At 40.3% G+C, this 24,098-nt stretch overlaps 1 protein-coding gene across 3 annotated transcripts in view; it reads left to right on the top strand.

Moving 5' to 3' along the window:
* The first annotated feature begins 1,325 nt into the window (after positions 1-1,325).
* chd6 (chromodomain helicase DNA binding protein 6) overlaps positions 1,326-24,098 on the top strand; it is a 52,545-nt gene continuing 29,772 nt past the window's right edge. For 2 of the 3 annotated variants that reach the window (XM_058054335.2, XM_058054332.2), the window contains exons 1-6: positions 1,327-1,698; positions 9,332-9,381; positions 18,358-18,946; positions 21,506-21,626; positions 21,839-21,992; positions 22,177-22,326. In XM_058054335.2, the coding sequence (XP_057910318.2) occupies positions 9,352-9,381; positions 18,358-18,946; positions 21,506-21,626; positions 21,839-21,992; positions 22,177-22,326 (1,044 nt within the window). In that variant the 5' untranslated portion in view covers positions 1,327-1,698; positions 9,332-9,351. Of the gene's footprint in view, positions 1,699-9,331; positions 9,382-18,357; positions 18,947-21,505; positions 21,627-21,838; positions 21,993-22,176; positions 22,327-24,098 lie in introns of all 3 variants that reach the window. The other variant, XM_058054336.2, reaches the window with a different exon arrangement.

The following is a 24,098-nucleotide window of genomic DNA, read 5'->3' as shown; positions in this document are numbered from 1 at the left end:
GTTGAGATTCCACACTTTTTAAGCAGTCCTTGAATGTGCCATAGTTGCTGTGAGACGCAAACTTAAAATCCAAATACTTTATAAATGTACAAATAAATTAATATATGTATAATAATATATATTATAAACATAATATATATAAATTATATATTAATATATATTATAATATATTAATATATATCTTAAAATAATTAAATTAAAATATGTAATGAATAAATGTCAAAGATAAATATATGAAATGAATTATGTTACTACTATGTACTATATTAAATATATATTTTATTGTATTACACTTCTATATTATTACATATATTTTTAATAGTCAAGGGTTGAGATTTCACACTTTTTAAGCAGTCCTTGAATGTGCCATGGTTGCTGTGAGACGCAAACTTAAAATCTAAATACTTTATAAATGTGCAAATAAAATAATATATAATAATATATATTATAAATAATATATATATTAATATATATTATCATATATCATAATATAATAATTTATAAATATTAATATATATCTTAAAATAATTAAATTAAAATATGTAATGCATAAATGTCAAAGATAAATATATGAAATGAATTATGTTACTATTATGTACTATATTAAATATATTTTTATTGTATTACACTTCTATATTATAAAATTTATCTTTAATAGTCAAAGGTTGAGATTTCACACTTTTTAAGCAGTCCTTGAATGTGCCAAAGTTGCTGTGAGACGCAAACTTAAAATCTAAATACTTTATAAATGTACAAATAAAATAATATATAATAATATATATTATAAATATAATATATATATATATTAATATACATATAATAATATATATTAATATATAACAATTTATAAATATTAATATATATCTTAAAATAATTCAATTAAAATATGTAATGCATAAATATGTCAAAGATAAATATATTAAATGAATTATGTTACTACTATGTACTATATTAGATCTATTTTTATTGTGTTACACTTCTATATTATTAAATATATTTGTAATAGTTTAGTTCTAGTAGGAGCAAGAACGCTCTTCATTTTGAATGCTATCATACCGCAGGGGATCATATCTGTGCAAGAACTCTGCAGACCCTAAGTAAGATGAGGTCAGGTCAAAGTTCAAATACGGGTCAAGTATGAATGCCCCCCTCTCCCCAACAGCCTGTTGACGGCGGGAATCCCCCCCCCCCTCCCCCGGTGCAGGTAAGAACACAACAACAATGGCGTGCACGACCAGCTGCGGCGTGCACGTCGCCGGCTGCAGTCAATGGAAGCTGCATGCTAGCTCGCTAGGCTACCTGCAGCACACACGCACGCCCACACGCACACAGCTGCTAAAGTTCCCTCACATCCAGGCCGCCGCTGCTGTTTGGCTCCTGCGGGGGCCATTTTGGGGAAGAGGCGAGCTTCAGGTCGGAGATGCGGTCCAGGACTGAGACATCCTGGCTGACTGAACTCTTTCTGGTTCTGTTGGGTTTTTTGGGGGTGCTTCTTCTGATGCACTCCTCCTCCCCCTTCTCCTTCTCCTTCTCCTCCCCTCCGCATCTGCCCTCCCTCCCCCGCCTGCTAATTTTTTATGCATTTTTCTAAACTGTCATGGCGATTTTGTGTCCTTGGAAATAAGAAGCGGCGGCGTTTTTTCGGGCTCACCGGGGGGATGTCTCGCTACTGAGAGCGTCAGTCCGGTGCTGGAGCAGGTGAGCTGTGTGCAAGGGAAGGTTTTTCAGCAGAGACGCGTCCCCGATAAGGACTTTTATCCGCTATCCACATGTGTAAGGAGGCGGCTGTAACGATGTATTTACACCCGCGATGCGGTGACATGACTGAGTTAGCCGAGGCTGCTAGCCCGCTAGCTACACGAGCTAACACGAACCAGGACAGTGTCTCATTACCCCGGTAGAAGCTTGTTGTGTCGTCTTCCCATCCTTGCTAACTTTGCCTTTCCCCACGAAAAGCTCCTTCAACTTGTGGCCACCTAACATGGAAGCTAGCCGTGCTTTAGCCCCCGCGTCTGCTAGCATTCACCCGAGCCCCCCCGAACGATGTCTAAGCTAGCTAGCTAGCTAGCCCGCTAAGCTAGGCGTTATACATTTGCTTGAATTAATAACAATGGTCAGCTCATGTGTGTGCAGGTCAATAGTCATCCCTTCATCCTGTCACTTTCACCCGGCCAGGTGCGAGGACAAAGATGCCACTTTTTATGCTAGCATAAACAAGCTATAAGTAGTGAACGTATAGAACACATAGGAATACTATGAATACTTGTATATTGCCATGTCAGCTGCAGTTGGCTTGAATGTCGCCGACAAAAAAAAGAAGGCCGTCATCTTCGTCATCTTCATGAAGCAGCAGGAGCACCTCTGATTGACATGCACCATCCTTTTGTTTTTGGATGCCACATGCTGCATTCCACTCAAGTGCCAGGCAGGAAATGGACAGCATGAGTGCAGCAAGGAAGAGTGCGTGAAAACATCATTTTTCACATGCATTCATCTCTCTCTCACTCTCTTCACTGCCAACTTATTGACTCCTCCACTGAAGAAGACTCTTGACCTTTCACCTCTTGAGCCTGGCCTTGTGCATGTGATACTTCATGGGAAAGATTTGAATGAGTACGTCATCCTTATGCACACCTGCTTTCATTACCTGCCTATTCAAAACAGTCATTTTTTGGGGCGGAGCCAAATGGGGAAGGAGTTTCTGTGAATATTAATACTATTTTTCTTAATGTATGGGTGTTTATATATTCTTGACAAGTAAAGTCATTTTATTTGACGCTTGTGTTTGTGGCCAACACAGTTGTGTAGTGCTGCTTCTAATTGGTTGTAATATTACTGCTTCTACTAGTACTAATGTGCAGCACTGACTCAAAAATACTGCTATTGTGTTTTGTATTCTAATGTGTACTGTGGAGTAGTGCTAACCAACGAGAGGAAAGCCTGAGCTGTCAACTCGTCATCGAGGAGCGGAGAGTGAGGTTTACCCAGTGTATGTATCGCACAACCATTGTTGTGTATTATTGGATCAAAATCATACTATTGCCTAGTACTGGGTTTGTTTAAATTGTACAATTGTGTAGTACTGACTATAATACTACTGCTATTGCCCAGTGCTGTTCGGAACATTACTATTGTCTAGCACTGGTTCAGATAGTACTATTGCTTAGTACTGGTTTTAATGCTGGTTATAACAGTACTATTGTATAGTACCAGTTCAAATAGTACTTTTATCTAGTACGGGTTTTAGGGCTGGTTGCAATATTACTGTTGTGTAAAGGTTGTCTTAGTAGTAGTAATATGTAGAACTGGTTGTAACAGTATTGGTTGCAGTAGAAATAGTACTATTGTGCAGTACTAGTAAAAGTGCTATTGTCTAGTACTGATAAAATAGTATTGTTGCCTAACACTGGTTGTAATAATACCTGGTTCGAGTAGTACTCTCTAGTACTGGTTTTATTGCTGGCTATGATAGTGCTATTGCGTAGTAGTGGTCCTAATCGTACTGGTTGTCATAGTGATACTCTGTTTCACCGCTTCTAATAGTACTGTTTGGTGGTGCTGGTTGTAATGGTTTGTTTTAGTACAGTTTTTAGCAGTACTATTGTGTCCTGGTTCAAACAGTACTATTGCCTAGTACTGGTTATAGCGCTGGTTGTAGTACTATTACATAGTAGTGGTTGTAATAGTACTATTGCCTAATACTGAGCACCAATTGTAGTAGAACTATTGTGTATAGGACTGCAACTCATAATTATTTTGGTAATGGTAATGGTTTTATTTCATTTGAACATGCATCAGATTACAATTGAGTGCATCCCATAATCAGTTCACAGTTCCACATGTCCAAAAGGAGTAGGAAGAAGCAAAGCTTATTAAATCCTACCCCTCCATCTGGTACTTTTACAATCAGTAACTGTTACATTTGTTCACTTCCTGCTTTCCATAATACAGTTTAGGTTTTTTTTTAATAATGCACCTCGTACCTGGTACAAGGTGATATGAGCATCGAATGATATAATGGGTACCATAGTAAGTGTCAATATAGTGATATACTATATAGCACATCATGACTGGTTCAAGACTCTTCATCCTTGTATTTAGCAAACATCAACTGCTTGTATTGTTTCTTGAATTGGCTCATCGTTGTGCATTGTTTGATTTCCTTACTCAATCCATTCCATAGTTTGAGTCCACATACTGAAATGCTATGGATTTTTAACGTAGTCCTAGCATATAAGTGTTTCAAATGTACTTCTTCCCTGAGATCATATTTCTCCTCTCTTGTAGAGAAGTATTGGATGACATTTTGAGCTAATTGGTTATTTTTAGCCTTATGCATTATTTTAGCTGTTTGAAGATGAACTATATCAGCAAGTTGAAGTATTTGTGATTTCAGAAATAAGGAGTTAGTATGTTTTCTGTAGGCGGCATTCTGAATTATCCTTACTGACATTTTTTGCAATACATTTAGCGAGTGAAGATTGCATTTATAGTTATTAGCCCATATTTCCACACAATAAGTAAGATATGGTAGAACCAGTGAGCAATAAAGAGTGTGGAGTGATTTCTGATTGAGAACAAATTTTGCTTTGTTCAATACTGAAATATTTCTGGCCACCTTATTTTAACAATTAAATAAAGAAATGCAAGTCAGAAAACCCCGGAACAGGATATTACTGTAAATGTGGAGAACAAGTAAATGTGGGCACATGGGCACTGACCAATGCACTCGCTCACTCTTTCATCAAGAACTTGGCATTGCAATGCAAAAATGTTGGCATGTCAACATGGTCCTGGTGAAGACAGGCACTTTTTTTACAGATGCTCAGATGGTGTTGAAGTGCCAGGCTAGCATTAGGCGAGTTAGCAGAGAAATTACCGTTACGTTTCTTCACTTTATCTAGGAAACTTCACCTTCACTGCTCAGAATCCATATATTTATTTCACAATCAGACTGGTTGAATTTATGGCTAAAAAGTTAGTGAATCATTTCATATTGTATGAAATGAACCAGTATCGTCCTTGAGTCGTATCGGCAAACACGAATTGCGATATGAATCCAATCCAATTAAAATGAATCATTTCACCCCAATGTAGTATTGGTTATAGTCAGACTGTTGTGTACTCCTGGTTGTAGGAGTAGTATTGTCTAGTACGTGCTCAAATTGTATTATTGCCTTGTATTGGTTGTGAGAATACTATTGCTCAATACTGCTTTTAGGTTTGTGTACTACTGGTTGTAAAAGTACTTTTGCCTAGTATGGGTTTTCATCATGGTTGCAATAGTACTTTTGCTTAGTTCTGGTTAAAAAAATTACTATTGCATAGTACTGTTCCTCATTGTACTTTGTGTCTACTACTGGTTTTTGTACTGGTTCTAATTGTAGGGGCGGCCGCACAATGGACGAGTGGTTAGCATGTTGGCTCTGTGTGAAGTTTGCATGTTCTCCCCGTGCATGTGCGGGTTTTCTCCGGGTACTCCGGTTTCCTCCCACATTCCAAAAACATGCTAGGTTAATTGGCGACTCCAAATTGTCCATAGGTATAAATGTGAGTGTGAATGGTTGTTTGTCTATATGTGCCCTGTGATTGGCTGGCGACCAGTCCAGGGTGTACTCTGCCTCTCGCCCGAAGACAGGTGGGATAGACTCCAGCATACACTCGCGACCCTTGTGAGGCTTAGCAGCATAGAAGATGGATGAATGGTTCTAATTGGGTTGTTGTGTAGTAATAATACTATTGTCTAGCACTGGTTCAAAAAATACTCTTAACAAATGGTTTTAGGTTGAACTACTAATCTTCTACTAATGTGTTGTACTGGTTGCAATGTTGCTATTGTGTAGTACTGGTTGAAATAGTACTGTTGTGTAAAGGTGGTCCCGGTAGTAGTAATGTGTAATACTGGTTGTTGTATCAGTGAAACAGGTGCTTGTGCAAAATAATCAACGTTATGTGATGAGAGCTTTTTCTTTGTTCGTAGGTTGTGTGATGCTAACTGTTAGTTGTTGTGTCACAGGCACACACACACGTTGTGTTTTGCATACTTCTGGTAAATATTCAGAGCAGATGGATTTGTGTCTGCCGAGTGACGAGAGCACACTCAGTACAACAGCTACAACTCTCATTGAATTATATACTGTCATATAGTTGTACTATTGCACTATTGTGTCATTGATGTTGCAGGTGGAATATAGACTTGGCACACAGTCTACTGTTGACTACTTTGAGCTGCAGCACAATATTTACTAAACATAGTACTACACTGACTCCATCGGGATGTTTGATTGTTGTCGTAGTGATGACTACACCGGAAAATAGAAAATAGAATCAGTTCCGGGGTCAAGCGGTGACCACAAGCTTCATTCAGTGTGCAGTCAAAGTTTTAAGTCCCATTTTAACATGAAGTGTGATACAAGTGTAAAAAGAAGTGAAGCACTGTAACGAGTAGTCACTCCGTTCACGAGACGCAGCATTGGCGTCTATGAGAATGAGACGAGATTTATCTTTATTTAAAAACAAAAAGCCCACTGAAAAAATGTATGACAATATCCGTATTGTTATTGTCCCAGACATAGTGCCATTTTTTCTTAACGTGAAATCTTTTTTTATTTTTTAAATGTCACAAGAGCCTGTGCCACCCATAGTGACTAGCATAGAGGCCACCCGCATGGAAAAAAACCTTTTCAGGTAAAAACAAAGTATTTTATTGTTTCAGCCTCAGAAGTGAGCTTTGATGACAAGTCAAAGTAATATGTGAATATCACTTTTTATAATTAACATTTATTAATCATCATTTGCAAATATTATGTCAATAGCCATTATATCAATAGTATACATGGACCCAAATATTCCAATTGCATTTGGTTTATTTGCTCAAACGGAAAGAATTGAACAGGGATGGAATATTCCTTTAACCAATCCGATTGAGGTATCTTGTACCCGCTCAAACGGAAAGTTGTCAGGGTGCGTTCTTCTTCGTGGTGTTTTTCTGCTTCTGTTGTTTATTGGCGGTTGGCAAGCAGCTTTCGTATGCATTACCGCCATCTGTGGAACAGAATCTAAACCCTTCTATACTTTATTCACAAGTGCAGTTTTATTAAAAAATAAAATATATACCTATATAAAACATGTCCTGAGTTTAATTATAAAATATTAGCAAGATTGAATTTGATCTTTTCCTGTTTAAATTTATCCCAGGTGCGTTCTTTCAGCGCATGCTCAGATATGACGTAACACGCAGATCCAGACGCTCTTCACTTTTAAAAATGGGGGCCAGCAATCGGCACTGGACTAAGCAAAGTTTGTTTTTGATTCAAACTAAATTTCAAGACTGGACAGACGAAAAACTGTCAATACAGAGTTATTCCAACAAGTGAAAGAAAAACTTGGGGAAGCCGGTATCACGTGATGTTGATGTTTCCGTTTTACTGGGCATGCCCTATTGACTATTCTGGTTGAGTTTCACGGTGCATGTAGACAAGAGATTGGAATATTCCTTTCTATGGATACCATTGTTTCTCGAAAGGTCATTCGGAAAGAGAAAAACTGGTCATGTAAAAACGTGGCTACTGTGGAGTGTCTGTGGTGTAAAGACTGGCAGAGCAATGTAATATTGGTCCGTGTGGCAACACCTACCTTGTTCCTCCGATAGACTTATTGATGCACGTGTGAGGTCGTGGTGACATTTTGTAACATTTTTGGTTCGTGGTGTGCCACAAGATTTTTCCAATGTAAAAAATGTGCCGTGGCTCAAAAAAGGTTGAAAATCACTGGTCTAGACGAGCCTTGGAAAATGTAAGTTGAGGGATTTACAGTATGTCTACTTTATTCTTCTATAGTACGGTGTATCACGTGGTTCCGTCTGCATATCACAAGGGAGTATTTTTATGTTGTTTGTAGTCACGTCAGGCTTAGAATACTTCTTGTAGAACAATGTGTGTGTATGTTCAGTACATTACGATAATACTCAGGTTCTGTCCCAATTCGCGCCCCCTCCTTGCAAGATGTCTGACTTTGAAACTGCGGGATGATGATGATGATGGTGCAGAGTAAATAATAAGATGTGAAGATGCGCTTGATTAATAAACACACAAGTCATCACTTCCTGGTCCTGCTTTGGAAGGGGCGTTGGGGGGGGTAGTGCTTGGCTTCACTTTAAAACACTCCACCCTCTCTGTGAGGCCGTCAGGTCATGTGATTTTATACACGACACGTGCGGCCACGAGAGGTCGCTGTGTGTGCTGCCAATGGGTTATTTCATGCTTTTGCATCATCATTGATACATGACCAGTGGCCGTATTTGCTTCAAACACAACACAGACCCTCTTGTCACAAACATTGCTGCAGTGCCACCGAGCAAGGCACCATCTCATAATCACGCCCTTGACAGTGTTTCACACAGGACTGAAATCCGGAGCACCAAGTTGGGGAGTTTGATGTCTAATTTGCTTAACTGCTCATGACATAAATCTTAAAAACTTTCAAAAGGTCCAACTCTGTGTTCAAGTGTGGTCAGGTAGAAACGGAGCTTTTTGATTTGTGCGACATTATCTAATGTTTTTAAACTTTAATTGACAACAGAACATGGCGTTATTGACTTAAAGAGTGTAGGTTTTATATGTGGTGCAGCCATGCAGCCTCATGTGTGCTCCATGACAAAAAAAAACACATTCATCATGGCTCCATGTGAGTGTGCACTGGTTTTCAAGATAATGCACACATCTATTATATCACTATTGATGAACAAATGCATTATGATGCACGATCAAGTCAGTTGTGGTGTGAGCGTATGAGGTGTGTTAACAAGCAGTACTACTGTACAGAGGTGGAATGGCATGCTACACAGACAGTACCATTATAAAGTGTTTGTAAGCAAGGGCGAACAGGTAGTGCCAAATCTAAAAAAAAAAAAAAAAAAAAAAAAGTCAAATCTTGAAAAAATCTTTAAAAAAAAACAGCAGCGGCAAATCTTTTATAACATGGTAGCGTCAAATAAAGAAACAAGAGAAGCATTCAGGAAGCCCAGACCGCCACCAAAAAAAATAATTCTACATTTTTGGGATTTTTCTCGAAAAAAAAGTAGCAATAAATAAAAAAAAAAAAGGTACCGGCAAATTTATAAAAAAAAAACATGCCAAATGTATCTGTTGTTGTCCAAATGTATTTGTGGCGGGCTGCCACAAATAAATCAATGTATGGGAAAGACTGAATGACATGAATGATATGGTTGACATTTATCAATCAAACACACACATTTTTTGGGTTTATTTCATAGAATATGACATAAGTTTATTTCCCCTTGTTGTGCTAATCAAGTTGTTTGTGTCCACAGATGCAGTCAAGGCTGAGAAGATGAAAATACACAAGAAGGACAAGCAGCAGGTTAGTTGAATATCCACGCACACATACTATGCACATACACATACTGACTGGGGGCAATTCTTTTCCCAAGAGTTATTATATTTTATATTATAACATATTGTGAACTAAATTATGCCTCCATATAAAAAAATAAAAAATGTTTTTAAAACACCAGCATTAAATCAGCTTTCGACAAATTCCCGAAACCATCTTGCTTGTAGTCCAACCACATGACTATTTTTATGTCTTTTTTCCTGTTCGGTGAGAGAAATGTAATCTCTGTCGGGCTTCAGCAAGAGCTCAGAAGTCAGGCTGAATATGTGAGGTGAATATTCCAATGACTTCATCTTTTTTTTTTAGCCAAGCCGCTCTTGTTGTATTTTTGCAGCTTAGCTAGCAATGCCTCAGACGTACGCGCCTGTTCGTCTATTAGTCAGTTTTTAGTTAGTTTTTAGAATTAGTTTTTAGAATTCCTCTGCGTGTTTGGTCTTGTAATGGCGACTCGCATTGTAGGCCACGGCGATCTGCTCTCTGCAACACACAGCTTCACCTCTGACTTAGAACACTCTGCAATTTTACATTGTTTTAGCATGAGTAGATATTTTTGCAGGTAAAAACGAAAAGCACGTCTAAAAACCTCAAGGTCGGGCTTAACAAGAAGAAACTGATGTTTGGGTTGGTCACCTGTTCAGACACAGTCTCAAGTTCTTGTTTTTTAATGCTTTTAATGTTTTTTAGACACATGCCTACGCATGAACAAACAACACAATTACAACCCTATCTACAAACCGCAAGGCATGCTGGGTAACCCAACACGTGACTAATCAGGTTCCCTTTTTCCCAAAATCGACATTAGGCATGACTAACATGAAAGTACGTTTTGCTCTTCTCAACGAGCAGTGCCCCCCACGCCCCCCCTCCCCCCCACACACACACTCCCATTTAAATCTTGTGTGTGACAAGAAACGACAAAAAGACGTGACATTAGAGCATGGGTCTTTACCTGGGGGGCCACTGGAGCTAGTGTCTGGGTGAGGCTGTGCCGCATCAGGTAAAAAAAAAAACATATTTATTAAAAACAGAAACATAAATAAATAAACTGTCTTCAATGCTTGTACTGCTATAACCTTCACTTTTTCAGTGCTTTGGTTTCGGTTTTCTACAAGAAAAGTTCTGATAAAACATTCCACTGTTCTCAAATATCTTAATTTGTATTTTTCTACACAAAATAAAATGAAAAAATAAATAAACAATTTCTGGGTACATGATACCATACAGCCGGGGTCTCAATAACTTGAAGGCTACCGTTTAGGTTGCTAGCGCTCTAGTTTGCGAGTTAGCATGTGTCTCATGACCCTGCAGTTGCGCAATATGTTGTAAATAAAAAGAGTATAAATGTGACTATAGTCGTGTTTTGTCATGTCTACAGGGCTCTAATAATGCTTTGTTCATTTTAATCTGAAAAAAATAATTTGTCTACCCACCAACTATTCTCAAGTTTTCTCAAGTTTTTATTATTTGCCATTTTATTATTATTATATTTATTTATTACTGATTGATTGATTTTCTTTATTCTTGCTTTGTTTATTTATTTTTCATCTTATCTTGTGTAGAAAAATAAAAAGTAAAATATTTGAGAACAGTGGAATGTTTTATCAGAGCTTTTCATGTAGAAAATTGGAACCAAAGCGAAGTTTAAAATTTTTTTTTGTTTTTAATAAATGCGTTTTTTTTTTTTTTTTTTTGGAAAACCTGATGCGGCCCAGTCTCACCCAGACCCGAGCTCCAGTGGCCCCCAAGTAAATTGAGTGTGAGACCCCTGCATTAGAGAGATCATTTGTATTTCGAAACAAAACTTTCTGAGTCTCCTGACGCACATGAGTCATGAGCAGTGATGCAAATCGGACAACGACGTCATCCACCCCCTCCCTGTTCCAATTTCATGCGCTAAAAAAACCAAAACATGATGATACTGATGTAGAAAATGACCTGCTCATGTGAGGATGCGATGCTGCTAGAAAGTAAAAATGAAGCGCATGCTCTTCTGGCCCATACTCCTCCTGACTACCTGCACCTGTGCTGATAAAGCAAACACTACCCTGCTACCCGTGGAGACCTGACGTAACTCATGAAAGAGAAACAAATAAACAGACGTGGCTCCTCTGTCTTTAATACACAAAATGTACCAAAATGATCCCCGCATCCTTCCATTTTTCTTTATACGTCTGGACATCCCTGGTGGGGAGTGATAAAGTCTTATTTCTTGTTAGTCTTCTTGTTTTTACACTAATTAGTCAGAAAAAGGTCTTCCCTCTGGATACAAAAGAAGCAGTTCTTTTTACTGACACATCACCCCCCCACCCTCTCCCTCCTTCCATTTTTCCCACCAAACTCCTGAATCAGCGACTGCCGGTTTTCTTGTTTTCTCCACTTCAAGGCGAAGCAGTGCTTTGATACACACTTTGATTGTCTTTTCCTTCTCACCCAAACACATGAAATGCCGTCTACAAGCCCCCCCCCCCCCTCCCCCAACCCCCCATTCTTAATCTCTTTTTTTTCCCAGCAGAAAGCAGAAATTCTGAGCTCTTGAGTTTGAGTCTGGACTTGTTTTCCTATTTGAATTTCTTATGTTGTTTTGCTGAATGAACATGTTATTTGACCTGCATGGTGAATATTGCTAACCTGTCCTAACAAAACCAGAGCAATGTTGGCCTCGCATGCATGCGGGCCACGTCCTGGTTGCAGCATCGATGAACCAAACTGCAGCACAAGCGCTTTTATTTCTGTGAGAGAAGCACTCTGCGTGTGTGTTATTGATTAATTGGCTGTTGGACTGCAGGCAGGCAGCCGCCCTCAGCTGTTCTCAGTGGCTTTACGTGGCTGGCAGAACTTGCTACACTGCAGCATGATGCTGGAGTGTGTGTCCGTGCATGCATGTGTGCATGTGTGCATGCGTGCGTGTGTGTCATCATCTCCATGTAGGCCAGGGGTCTCAAACTCAATTCACTGGAGCTAGGGTCTGGGTGAGACTGGGCCACATCAGGTTTTCCAAAAAAAAAACACATTTATTAAAAACAGAAAAATATACAAACTTTTTCAGTGCTTTGGTTCCGATTTTCTACAAGAAAAGCTCTGATAAAACATTCCACTGTTCTCAAATATCTTAATTTTTATTTTTCTGCACAAAATAAGATGAAAAATAAATAAACAAATCAAGAATAAAGAAAATCAATCAGTAATAAATAAATATAACAATAATAATAAAACAGCAAATAATAAAAACTTAAGAAACCACATATAGTTGGTGGGTAGACAAATAATTTTTTTCAGATTAAAATGAACAAAGCATTATTAGAGCCCTGTAGACATGACAAAACATGACTATAGTCACATTTATACTCTTTTTATTTACAACATATTGCGCAACTGCAGGGTCTTGAGACACATGCTAACTCGCAAACTAGAGATCTAGCGACCTAAACGGTAGCCTCCAAGTTATTTCCTTTAAACTTAAAAAAGCCAAAAACTTACCACTTCCACACGGATAGGGAGAATAACTCTTAACAGTTATTTAACCTTTAACATGAACATTAATCAAACGTAATAATTTTTTCTGGGTACATGATACCATACAGCATCCATATCAAACTTGCGCGGGCCGCACTAACATTAAACTTTCATATCAAGGCGGGGGCCTCAAACTAGTGTCCTGCGGGCCACATTTGGCCCACGGGCCGCATGTTTGAGACCCCTGATGTAGGCGCTCCGAGCCGTGAAAGTAATCATTGTGTGCTTTTTCTGTCTATTTCTGCTTATTACTGACTGTTAGTTTTAGTCCAGTCATTTTAGCCTCCAGCTTAAACTGTCAGGTCCTATGTTTCCTATATTTTCACGGGGGCACAATGGTATAAATAGCAATAATCTGTTCCAGAATCAAACCTTGGCCATCGTGAAAGCTTTTAACTGGACATGCATTGACAGAAAATTAGGTGGAGCTTTGATTTGGACTTTGAACAAAGTGCCACTTCATCTCGGACAAATTTCACAGCAGGCTTATCAGCCATTACAGTGACATAGTAGTAATAATATTCCTCCACCCTATTGCTTAATAATGAAATTACATGAGCCGAAATTGGCCACCCCAAAGGGCAATCTTCAATTATACTTGGTTGGTTACAAAGCATGTCCAATGTCTCAAATGGAACTAGAAGTGAAACATGATGAGCATAGAAAGAAATCATTGGGCAGCATTTCCTCTCTAGGTCAGGGGTGGGCAAACTTTTTGACTCGCAGGCCGCATTGATTTTAACACAATTGACTGGCGGCCAGACTATGTATTTTACACATATAATTCTAACAGTCTATCTGGAATTATTGTGTCTGTTAAAGTGTCATGCAACCTGCTATATGTGCTTGTGTCCCTTTTTTCAGGAGCACTTTGTAAAAAGGAGACCACATCAAATAACCAAACTGATAAAAAAAAAAAAAGTTACCTAAACCATCAAAAGTTAAGATTCAATTAAATACTTTGGAAAGAACGGGAGGGCCGGATGTGGCCCTCGGGCCGTGTTTTGCACACCCCTGCTCTAGGTTTACAGCAGTGGGGGTCTGAACATGTTCACACATGCAGTGTAGCCATATTGAAAGCAGAAGAAAGACTCGAGATTACTCCACGCAGGCAGAATATTTAAATTATAATTATGAATACAATTTGGTTCTGGACCCATTCATGAATGGTGAATAATTGCACTCTAATCAAGCCAAAAACACCCTAACCCTTATTTCATTTTGTTATTATTTTTACATTTTTTGATCAAAATTAGGGATTTTGAAAATAGCGTATTAATACGGTTGCTAATTCATTTAATCAATTACATCAATTTTTTTTTAAGAATAATTGATGCATGGGGTAGCACGGTGGTCGAGTGGTTAGCGCTCAGACCTCACAGCTAGGAGACCAGGGTTCAATTCCACCCTCGGCCATCTCTGTGTGGAGTTTGCATGTTCCCCCCCGTGCATGCGTGGGTTTTCTCCGGGTACTCCGGTTTCCTCCCACACTCCAAAAACATGCTAGGTTAATTAGCGACTCCAAAATTGTCCATAGGTATGAATGTGAGTGTGAATGGTTGTTTGTCTATATGTGCCCTGTGATTGGCTGGCCACCAGTCCAGGGTGTACCCCGCCCGCCTCTCGCCTGAAGACAGCTGGGGTAGGCTCCAGGCACCCCCGCAACCCTTGTGAGGATAAGCAAGAGAAAATGAATGAATGAATGAATGAGTTCTCCTCCTATTTTGTGTGGAAGTGGTAACTTTTTTGCTTCTTATTTTGTCTTTCCCCAACCTCAGCCATCTCTGTGTGGAGTTTGCATGTGCGTGGGTTTTCTCCGGGTATTCCAGTTTCCTCCCACATTCCAAAAACATGCTAGGGTAATTGGCGACTCCAAATTGTCCATAGGTATGAATGTGAGTGTGAATGGTTGTTTGTCTATATGTGCCCTGTGATTAGCTGGCGACCAGTCCATGGTGTACCCCGCTCCTCGCCCAAAAGACAGCTGGGATAGGCTCCAGCAGCCCCGCGACGCTCGTGAGGAAAAAGCGGTAGAAAATGAATGAATGAATGAATGAAAAAACAAATGAAACAAATTAACAAATTAAACTTTCATATCAAGGCGGGGGCCTCAAACTAGCATCCCGCGCCGTGAGTTTGAGACCCCTGGTTTAGAGCGTCGTCACTGTTGTTGGCGTGCTGATACGTCACACATGCGTCAGTCCCATTAAAAAAACAAAAACATATATATATATATATATATATATATTGGTTGGAACACGTACACAGACTGGCGACGACAGGCAACGACAAAAGGTGTTGTCATGGTGACCCTGTGTTTACGTCTGCCTCTGCACTCCTTGCTACATTGGTATGGAGAGACAGTTTCCATGGTAACAATCCCGATGCCTCTCCTTGTGGTAACGGCTTGCTGTTCGTGTCTGTCCTTTTCTGTGTGTGTGTGTGTGTGTGTTCAATATGTTCACCAGATGTTGAAATTCCGCCTTTCACACTTGGATAGCGAAGACATGCACATGCTAATACAGACACAAGGACACACGTATGGCGTTCCACACTCGTCTGACCCAAGTGACCTTGTCCCTCACTGCTAGTGCGCTACTTCCTCTTGTTGTTTCAACCTTATGACTACTGCAAACTACTGTATGTTTACATGTTTGTATTCTTTATATTTATGCTAATGAGCCCGAGCTCCTACCACAGAAACAGCCTGTGTGGTACACACACACACACACACACACCAGTGTTCCCCCTAGTATACATCTTTGATGGGTGCATGGGTCCAACACACAAAATAGTACAAGAACAAGAAAAATCAAGAAGAAAGTGAGAATAAAAAAAGAACAGCATAGTTGGAATTTATTTTATTTTATTTTATGAGAATAAAAGAGAAATAAGTTGTAATATTATATACAAATAATGTAATTTTAGTGGCATGCAGCTGAAATATTAAAGAAAAAAATAGTCCAAAAAAAAAAATAGTTATATTAAAATGTAAGCAATCAAGTGGTTAGCGCGCAGACCTCACAGCTAGGAGACAAAGGTTCAGTTCCACCCTTGGCCATCTCTGTGTGGAGTTTGCATGTTCTCCACGTGCATGCGTGGGTTTTCTCCGGGTACTCCGGTTTCCTCCCACATTCCAAAAACATGCTAGGTTAATTGGCGACTCCAAATTGTCCATAGGTATGAATGTGAGTGTGAATGGTTGTTTGTCTATATGTGCCCTGTGATTGGCTGGCCACCAGTCCAGGGTGTACCCTGCCTTTTGCCCGAAGACAGCTGGGATAGGCTCCAGCACCCCCGCGACCCTCATGAGGAAAAAGCGGTAGAAAATGAATGAATGAATTCTTTTAAGTGAATATAGAAAAAGTTAAATATACAGTTCACTGTCTTCAGTGCAATCATAATGCACTCATGGTAGTCTCTGTAGTCGGGTTAGCGCCTTTAGCGCTTCTCACGTTCTCCATGACGTGCTCCAAAACATGTTTGATACCGTCTTTTTTGCTGTTCATTCCCTCTATGCAGCATTCGGCGTAGTAAGTAAGTAAGTTACTTACTAGCTTGCATTCTTTGGTAATGGTAATGGTTTTATTTAATTAATTTTATTTATTTTTATTTTAATTTTAGCCTTATGCATTATTTTAACTGTTTGAAGATGAACTATATCAGCAAGTTGAAGTATTTGTGATTTTAGAAATAAGGAGTTAGTATGTTCTCTGTAGGCGGCATTATGAATTATCCTTACTGACCTTTTTTGCAGTACATTTAGCGAGTGAAGATTGCTTTTATAGTTATTAGCCCATATTTCCACACAATAAGTAAGATATGGTAGAACCAGAGAGCAATAAAGAGTGTGGAGTGATTTTTGATTGAGAACAAATTTTGCTTTGTTCAATACTGAAATATTTCTGGCCACCTTATGTTGTATATTTGTAATATGAGGTTTCCAGCTCATATTTTCATCTATTGTGATCCCCAGAAATTTATTTTCGTTCACCCTTTCAATGTCCATGCCGTCTATTTGTATTTGCTAGTGTGTGTCCTTTCTGCTGTTACCAAACAGCATGATTTTAGTTTTACTTAGGTTCAAGGACAATCTATTATCATCAAACCATCTTTTTAGTGTGACCATTTCTTCTCTGACCTTTCTAATGATTTCGTCACTTTGACTTCCATCTCAGTCCTTTCACCAGTTTCTACCGAAACCGGCGTCTGAGCCTGTTACGAGGAAGATGATGTGGAATTATTTGAGGGAAAACGACCAACCTCAAAGTGCTTTTTTGCCTCTGTTCGCCAACGTGAAGCAGTATTTGGGCTTACAAAAACAATCAAGCAACAAGCGTTTGAACAATTAGCTACAAGCAACCTCTGATGGCATGCATGTTGTTTCTGATGCCATGGTAATGGTAATGGTTTTATTTCATTTGAACATGCATCAGATTACAATTGAGTGCATCCCATAATCAGTTCACAGTTCCACATGTCCAAAAGGAGTAGGAAGAAGCTAAGCTTATTAAATCCTACCCCTCCATCTGGTACTTTTACAATCAGTAACTGTTACATTTGTTCACTTCCTGCTTTCCATAATACAGTTTAAGGTTTTTTTGTTTTTTTTTAATTTTTTTTGTCCCGTACCGAAGTACGAGGTGATATGTCTGATGACAAGTCGTGTGTGTGATGTCACAGCATACTTTGTTGCAGGCAGTGAGGTATAAAAACGTATCTCCAAATCTACACTTAGGCCGAAGGTTTTAAAAAACATCTTTTTCAGTACATATCTGCGAGCTTGTGTGGCAAGTCATGTAAAAATAAGTTTGTTTTATGAGATACACGCCTATGTGTGGACAGGGCCTTAGGTTGTGTTAATAAAAGAACAAAGTATAGACCTGATAAAGCAGGATGGAGACCAGTTCCACCAGTAAACTGCTTTTTTTTAAAAAAAAAAAAAAAAAAAAATGATTGGCCAGTTGGTTACATAGTCATGACCACCCTAGAAATGTGCATCTTTTTTAATCCAACAGTTAATGCGCTTGTCTTGTACATGCAGTGTTGTGTGTGTGTGACTTGGTGTGTGTTTGTTGTTTGTGTTCAGCAAAGCTCAGTGCCTGGGGTGTCTCCAGCTGAGAGTCACATGTCCCATGACGCGTCTTCTTCAGCGATGCCGTGTGCATCTTGATGTTGATCTGATTCTTTCGTGTTCACATATGAAGTGTATTGGTTGTGCAGCTGATTCAATTCATATGAAGATGATGGGTGATAAATAAACAGACAGAGAAATTATGCACAGATGGCAGTGAGGTCATATTTTATGCTCATGTCGGGCAGCCAAACCTGTTCAATTTTCTATTTCTATTTCGGGTGACAAATATGGATGCCTTGGCATTGATGATGTGAATGGCATGATTCATGAAAAGCCAAATTCTTCTTCTTCAGATGTTCAGTGGCCTTCTGAAGCACTCGGCATCCTCGGCCTCCTCTGCAGCAGCCTCCTCCTCGGCCGGCGAGCAGAACAGCAGCGCACAGACGACACTCGCCACCATCCCCAGGGGACACCTGGTTGTGGGCCCCAAGGACCAACTCTGCCTCCTGGCCCCCGTGAGCAGCACCACCATGTCCAATCACTGTGCCAAGTCTGCAGGAGGAGCCCCGCGACCTCCCTCCTCCTTGAGTGAGGAGGACGATGGAGGAGGTGGAGGTAGGGTGAGGAAGAAACGCAAGAAAAAGGACAAGAGGGAGCAAGCGGAGGGAGAGGAAAGGGTCATACCAAAGAAGAGAAAGCAGGAGAGGGAGGCCGTGATGGTCACACTGACACAGAGCGACATTCCCAAGGAGCGAAGGGAGCGCAGGACCAAGGGGAGGGGGGACAGTGCAGACGGGCAGATGGAGCTCAAGCAGGTCGCCAGGCGGAAAGCCATGTGTGCACCCACCACTCCGGGTTCGGCTGATGTGCCTGTCAAGGTGCCCGGCAAACGAGGAAGAAAGCCCAAGATCAAAATCCTTCCCCCTCTTCCTGCTAACCAAGGTGTGTGTGTGTGAGATCATGTTCCTCTGCACTTTTTTTGGAATTTTGCCCATCCATAGTCCTGATGCGAAACATGAACACACATTTATTTTCCTTTTTCTGTGCATTTCAATGAAAGAAACCTAGTTAGTACGAGCTAGCTAACAATGCGCATCATTCGGAGGTGCCTATTTTGATTATGAAGCCCTCTAAAAAATACCTCTGACAAAGTTTACATGCATTAACAAGTACTTTGATGATAACATGTACAGCAGGGGTCATCAACCTTTTTGAGGCCGAGGGCTACTTTGTGAGCACGGATAGTATGAAGGGCTACATGACCTGTTTGCGGTGAACTAAAACTGCTCGGATCGTTTTTTAATAATCAGAACAAAAGGAATAGTAGTAGTATCACTATGTGAAGCGACACATATCAATGTTAATTATTTTCCATAATAATGGTAACAAAAACATTTTTTGACAAGAAACATTTATTTATGTGCTCATATATTTGAAAGTCAGAGGGAACACCTTTCTGTGATTTTTTTCACCTGCCTAGTGAAAAAAGTCCTTTGTTTGTCCAAAGCTGCCTTTAACAAACGGGCCTTTTCCGTCCTTAATGCGCTGCCGGGTGGGTAGCTTGCATTGAAGCTTTCGTGACAAGTTTTGAAGTGTTTCTCCACATTATGCCGCTTTGGTATTGCAACAGTCGCCCCGCAAATAAGACACATACATTTTTCTTCAAAATACGTATTTTTTTTAAAGCATTACCAAAACGTCTTTCCTGATTTCACATACTAGCCCAGGAGTTTACGGTACTTTTCATGTTAGCTGCTATAATAACAACATTGCTGTGTTCATGTTTCGCATAATGATTGTGAATGATGGGCATAATTCCAGTTTCCTTTAATGCTTCCCATATTAATTACTTCTGGAGCAGGTGGTGTGAACAAAGTGGAATAATACATTGGGATGCTCCAAGCAGGGTTTTTTTGCTGCCGATTACGATCATCCACGAGTGGTATCAGCTAATACTGCTAGCAATGACAAGGATGAACATTTTTCAATTCTTTTTGATGAGTGCTATTGGCCAAGGCCAATTCCATGGCCCCCTTTTAGGTGGATAGTTTTTTGCCTTTATTTTTGCGAAACATTTTTTGAACAATTTCACACAAACCTAACAAAAACAAACTCTCAACAAACCACATTGCTTGTTTGTTTTAAAAGCAATATGTCACTGTGGTAAAAAGTCATATTTTGGAATCCAAAGACGAAAAAGCAAGGCGGATAATCCTAGCTCGCTAGCCAGCTAGTTCGCTAGCTCCTGTAGCTGCCACCAGTGACAACAAGGCAAAGTGTGTAAACAAAGATGAAAGAAAAGTCCAACAACAATAGGTTTGACAAGGACACGCTGGTATCTTTTGGTAGCTTGCAAACTGATTGGTTTGCGGTCAAACATTTTATGGAATTTGGCCGATACTAATTGGTGGCAGATCGACTGGAGCATCCCGACGAATAACCTCATGTTTGGCAATAATTGGTAAATTGGTAATGGTTTTATTTCATTTGAACATGCATCAGATTACAATTGAGTGCATCCCATAATTGGTTCACAGTTGGTTCCACATGTCCAAAAGGAGGAGGAAGAAGCAAAGCTTATTAAAGCCTACCCCTTCATCTGGTACTTTTACAATCAGTAACTGTTACATTTGTTCACTTCCTGCTTTCTATAATACAGTTTAGTTTTTTTTTTTTTTTTTAATAATGCACCTCGTACCGAAGTACAGGTTAATATGACCATACAATGACATAATGGGTACCATAGTAAGTGTCAATATAGTGATATATATAGCACATCATGACTGGTTCAAGACTCTTCATCCTTGTATTTAGCAAACATCAACTGCTTGTATTGTTTCTTGTTTTTCTACTATGGTACCCATTATGTCATTGTATGGTCATATCACCATGTACTTCGGTACGAGGTGCATTATTAAAAAAAAAAAAAACCTTAAACTGTATTGTGGAAAGCAGGAAATGAACAAATGTAACAGTTACTGATTGTAAAAGTACCAGATGAAGGGGTAGGATTTAATAAGCTTTGCTTCTTCCTACTCCTTTTGGACATGTGGAACTGTGACCTGATTATGGGATGCACTCAATTGTAATCTGATGCATGTTCAAATGAAATAAAACCATTACCATAGTAAGTGTATGCACATCATGACTGGTTCAAGACTCTTCATCCTTGTATTTAGCAAAATTGGAATTGGCTCATCGTTGTGCATTGTTTGATTTCCTTACTCAATCCCTTCCACAGTTTGATTCCACATACTGAAATGCTATGGCTTTTTAACGTAGTCCTAGCATATAAGTGTTTCAAATGTACTTCTTCCCTGAGATCATATTTCTCCTCTCTTGTAGAGAAATATTGGATGACATTCATTGACATCTCTTTAATGCCAATAGCAGGCTAATAATCATGAAGTCACGATGGCCTGCTGTACTATGCTATGTTATTAATATTTTTATGAGTATTTTCTTACCTGTTGCTTGTTTCCCCACACCCTCCTGGCCCAGCGCCCCCCCTGAGGACACATGGCCCGCCCCACACTAGCCTAGGTCACGGCAAGAACCACAACCAGGCCAGCATCAAGACCACAGTCCAGTCAGCACCCAAGCAGAGGGGGCGCAAACCCAGGTAAGACAGTGGAAAAAGAAGCCACTTGTTTCTTGGATCTGGATAAAGGTACAGGGGCAGAATTGATGTCACTATGACGTAATAGGACGTTCGAACCCTCCAGAATGAAAATGTGAGAATTCTTAAACGTTGTCAATTAACCCTACTAATTGGCGGGGGTCTGTGTTATTACAACATCATGCCATTTCATACGGACTCCTGCCCTCCCCCAGAGATCCTGGAGCCATGCCGGTTGAGAGGAAGAAGAAAGCCAAGAGGAGAACACAGGCGCCAGCCGTCCCAGAAGGGGCAGAGAGTGACGATACCACCTCACTGTCAGCAGTCAACACGGGCGGCGAGGACAGCCAGGACCCCCTGGACAGCACGGTAGGTCTGGTAAAGAAAAAATCTAACATCTTAGGGATGAACAGGAACAGAAAATCTTCCAAAATCTTGTGGAACATCTTCCTGGAAGTGTGGAAGTGGTTACAGCCGCACTTTGCAGGATGCCTTATCTGCCCTCTTCTAACTCACTCAGCTCATCCTCTCCTTGCTTCCTCCTCCTCCTCAGAAACGGCGCTCCGGTCGTCAGGTCAAGCGAAGGAAGTACAACGAGGATTTGGACTTCAAGGTGGTGGACGACGACGGGGAGACAATCGCAGTTCTGGGAACTGGTCGCATAGCTGCACTCAATGCTACTGCGCTGGCGTGGCAAGCAGAGGTCACTGTTTTTATAAATCACGCTGCCCTTCAATTCCATGTCATGTTTGCCCTAGAGCAGGGGTCGGCAACCTTTCCTATCAAAAGAGCCATTTTACCTCCTCGCTCACTAAAGGAAAATACACTGGAGCCGCAAAACAATTCATAAACAATATCTTATAAACTTTCAAAAGCAAAAAAGGGGTATCAAAGTACTTCAGAGGAGAAAAAGCGGAGTTCATTGAGTACTCTTGCTAGTATCGGAATTTGCTAATATAGAATATAAATGTACATAAATATCTGTGTAAATTAAATATAAACTCTTTACGTTTGTTGACAAACATGTTTACTCTGGCCCCTAACAAATTCGGGTATTAAATATTTGAGCATTGCAAAGGGAGCCACAACAAAGAAGCTGAAGAGCCACATGCGGCCCTGGAGCCGTGGGTTGCTGACCCCTGCCCTAGAGTAACCCCCAGGAGGAGAGAAGAGGGGTGTCCAAACTTTTTTTCCAGTGAGAGCTACATATGGAGAAATGAAAGGATGCAGCTTTTATTTTGTAAAGCAAAACACATGTAGACATGCTAAGAAGTTATATATACCTGAAGAAAAACTGCATCTCAGCTTTATCATATTGGTAAAAAAAAGTCCATTATTAGTATTAACTTAGTATCAATTTTAAATAATCTCTGTAAAAAAATGTTTCACAATATTATGACTGGCGGCACGGTGGTCGAGTGGTTAGCGCTAGGAGTGGTCACAGCTAGGAGACCAGGGTTCGATTCCACCCTCGGCCATCTCTGTGTGGAGTTTGCATGTTCTCCCCGTGCATGCGTGGGTTTTCTCCGGGTACTCCGGTTTCCTCCCACATTCCAAAAACATGCTAGGTTAATTGGCCACTCCAAATTGTCCATAGGTATGAATGTGAGTGTGAATGGTTGTCACAGGGTTATGTGCCTTGTGATTGGCTGGCGACCAGTTCAGCGTGTACCCCGCCTCTCGCCCGAAGACAGCTGGGATAGGCTCCAGCACCCCCGCGACCCTTGTGAGGAAAAGCGGAAGAAAATGAATGAATATAACGACTTTTATTCCAATAATATTGTAACTTTTTCCACTACCTAATTTTCCCAAAATTAGAACTTACAAAATTACAAAAGAATCGCTGGGAAAGGTACATTCGAGGACACTCGGTCTGCCCACAGAATTGGAGAGGACCACAGTGCTCACTGTTTGGAACATGGTAGTCCCGCAAAAAATGTGTAAAGCCCACATTTCCACTATCGATGTTGCGCCAAGATTGTCTACAGTTCGTTAACGCGACACCCTCGGCGGCAGCAGCGGTGCCTCTGACAAAGTCCGACAATGAGTGGCAAGCAGGCGAGGTGGACGCAGCGCCCTCTCTTCTGGGTTCACAATACTCCTCCTGTGCTCCTGACAACGTGTGTCCGACAATGAGTGCTCCTCCTCAGGCAAGCGAGGTTGGAGGGGCACCAGTGGTTGCTATTCATTGAGTTCATACACGTTAAGTCAGGGGTCTCCAGCCAGTAGATCATGAGCTGCCAGTAGCTCCTAAACATTTTTCAATTAGCTCTCCAGGGACTTTATTAATTTATTATCAACTCATATACCCAATAAATTAGAGTGTATTGTTCGCATTAGCCAACAAATAGCTTTGTAGTGTGACCAATCACAGCAGAGTGGGCGTGCCTGGAGGCGAGCTGTGGGTGGAAAAACTGAAAACAGACAGTTTTTGGCGGGAAGCACAAATCCAAGGAAATACAGCTGGAATAGGTG

This window comes from Doryrhamphus excisus, linkage group LG18, assembly GCF_037039965.1.
Source record: "Doryrhamphus excisus strain RoL-2023G ecotype Guam linkage group LG18, RoL_Dexc_Guam_v1.1, whole genome shotgun sequence".
Taxonomy (NCBI): domain Eukaryota; kingdom Metazoa; phylum Chordata; class Actinopteri; order Syngnathiformes; family Syngnathidae; genus Doryrhamphus; species Doryrhamphus excisus.
Note: the sequence above shows the minus strand (reverse complement) of the source record. Positions and strands in the feature narration are given on the sequence as shown.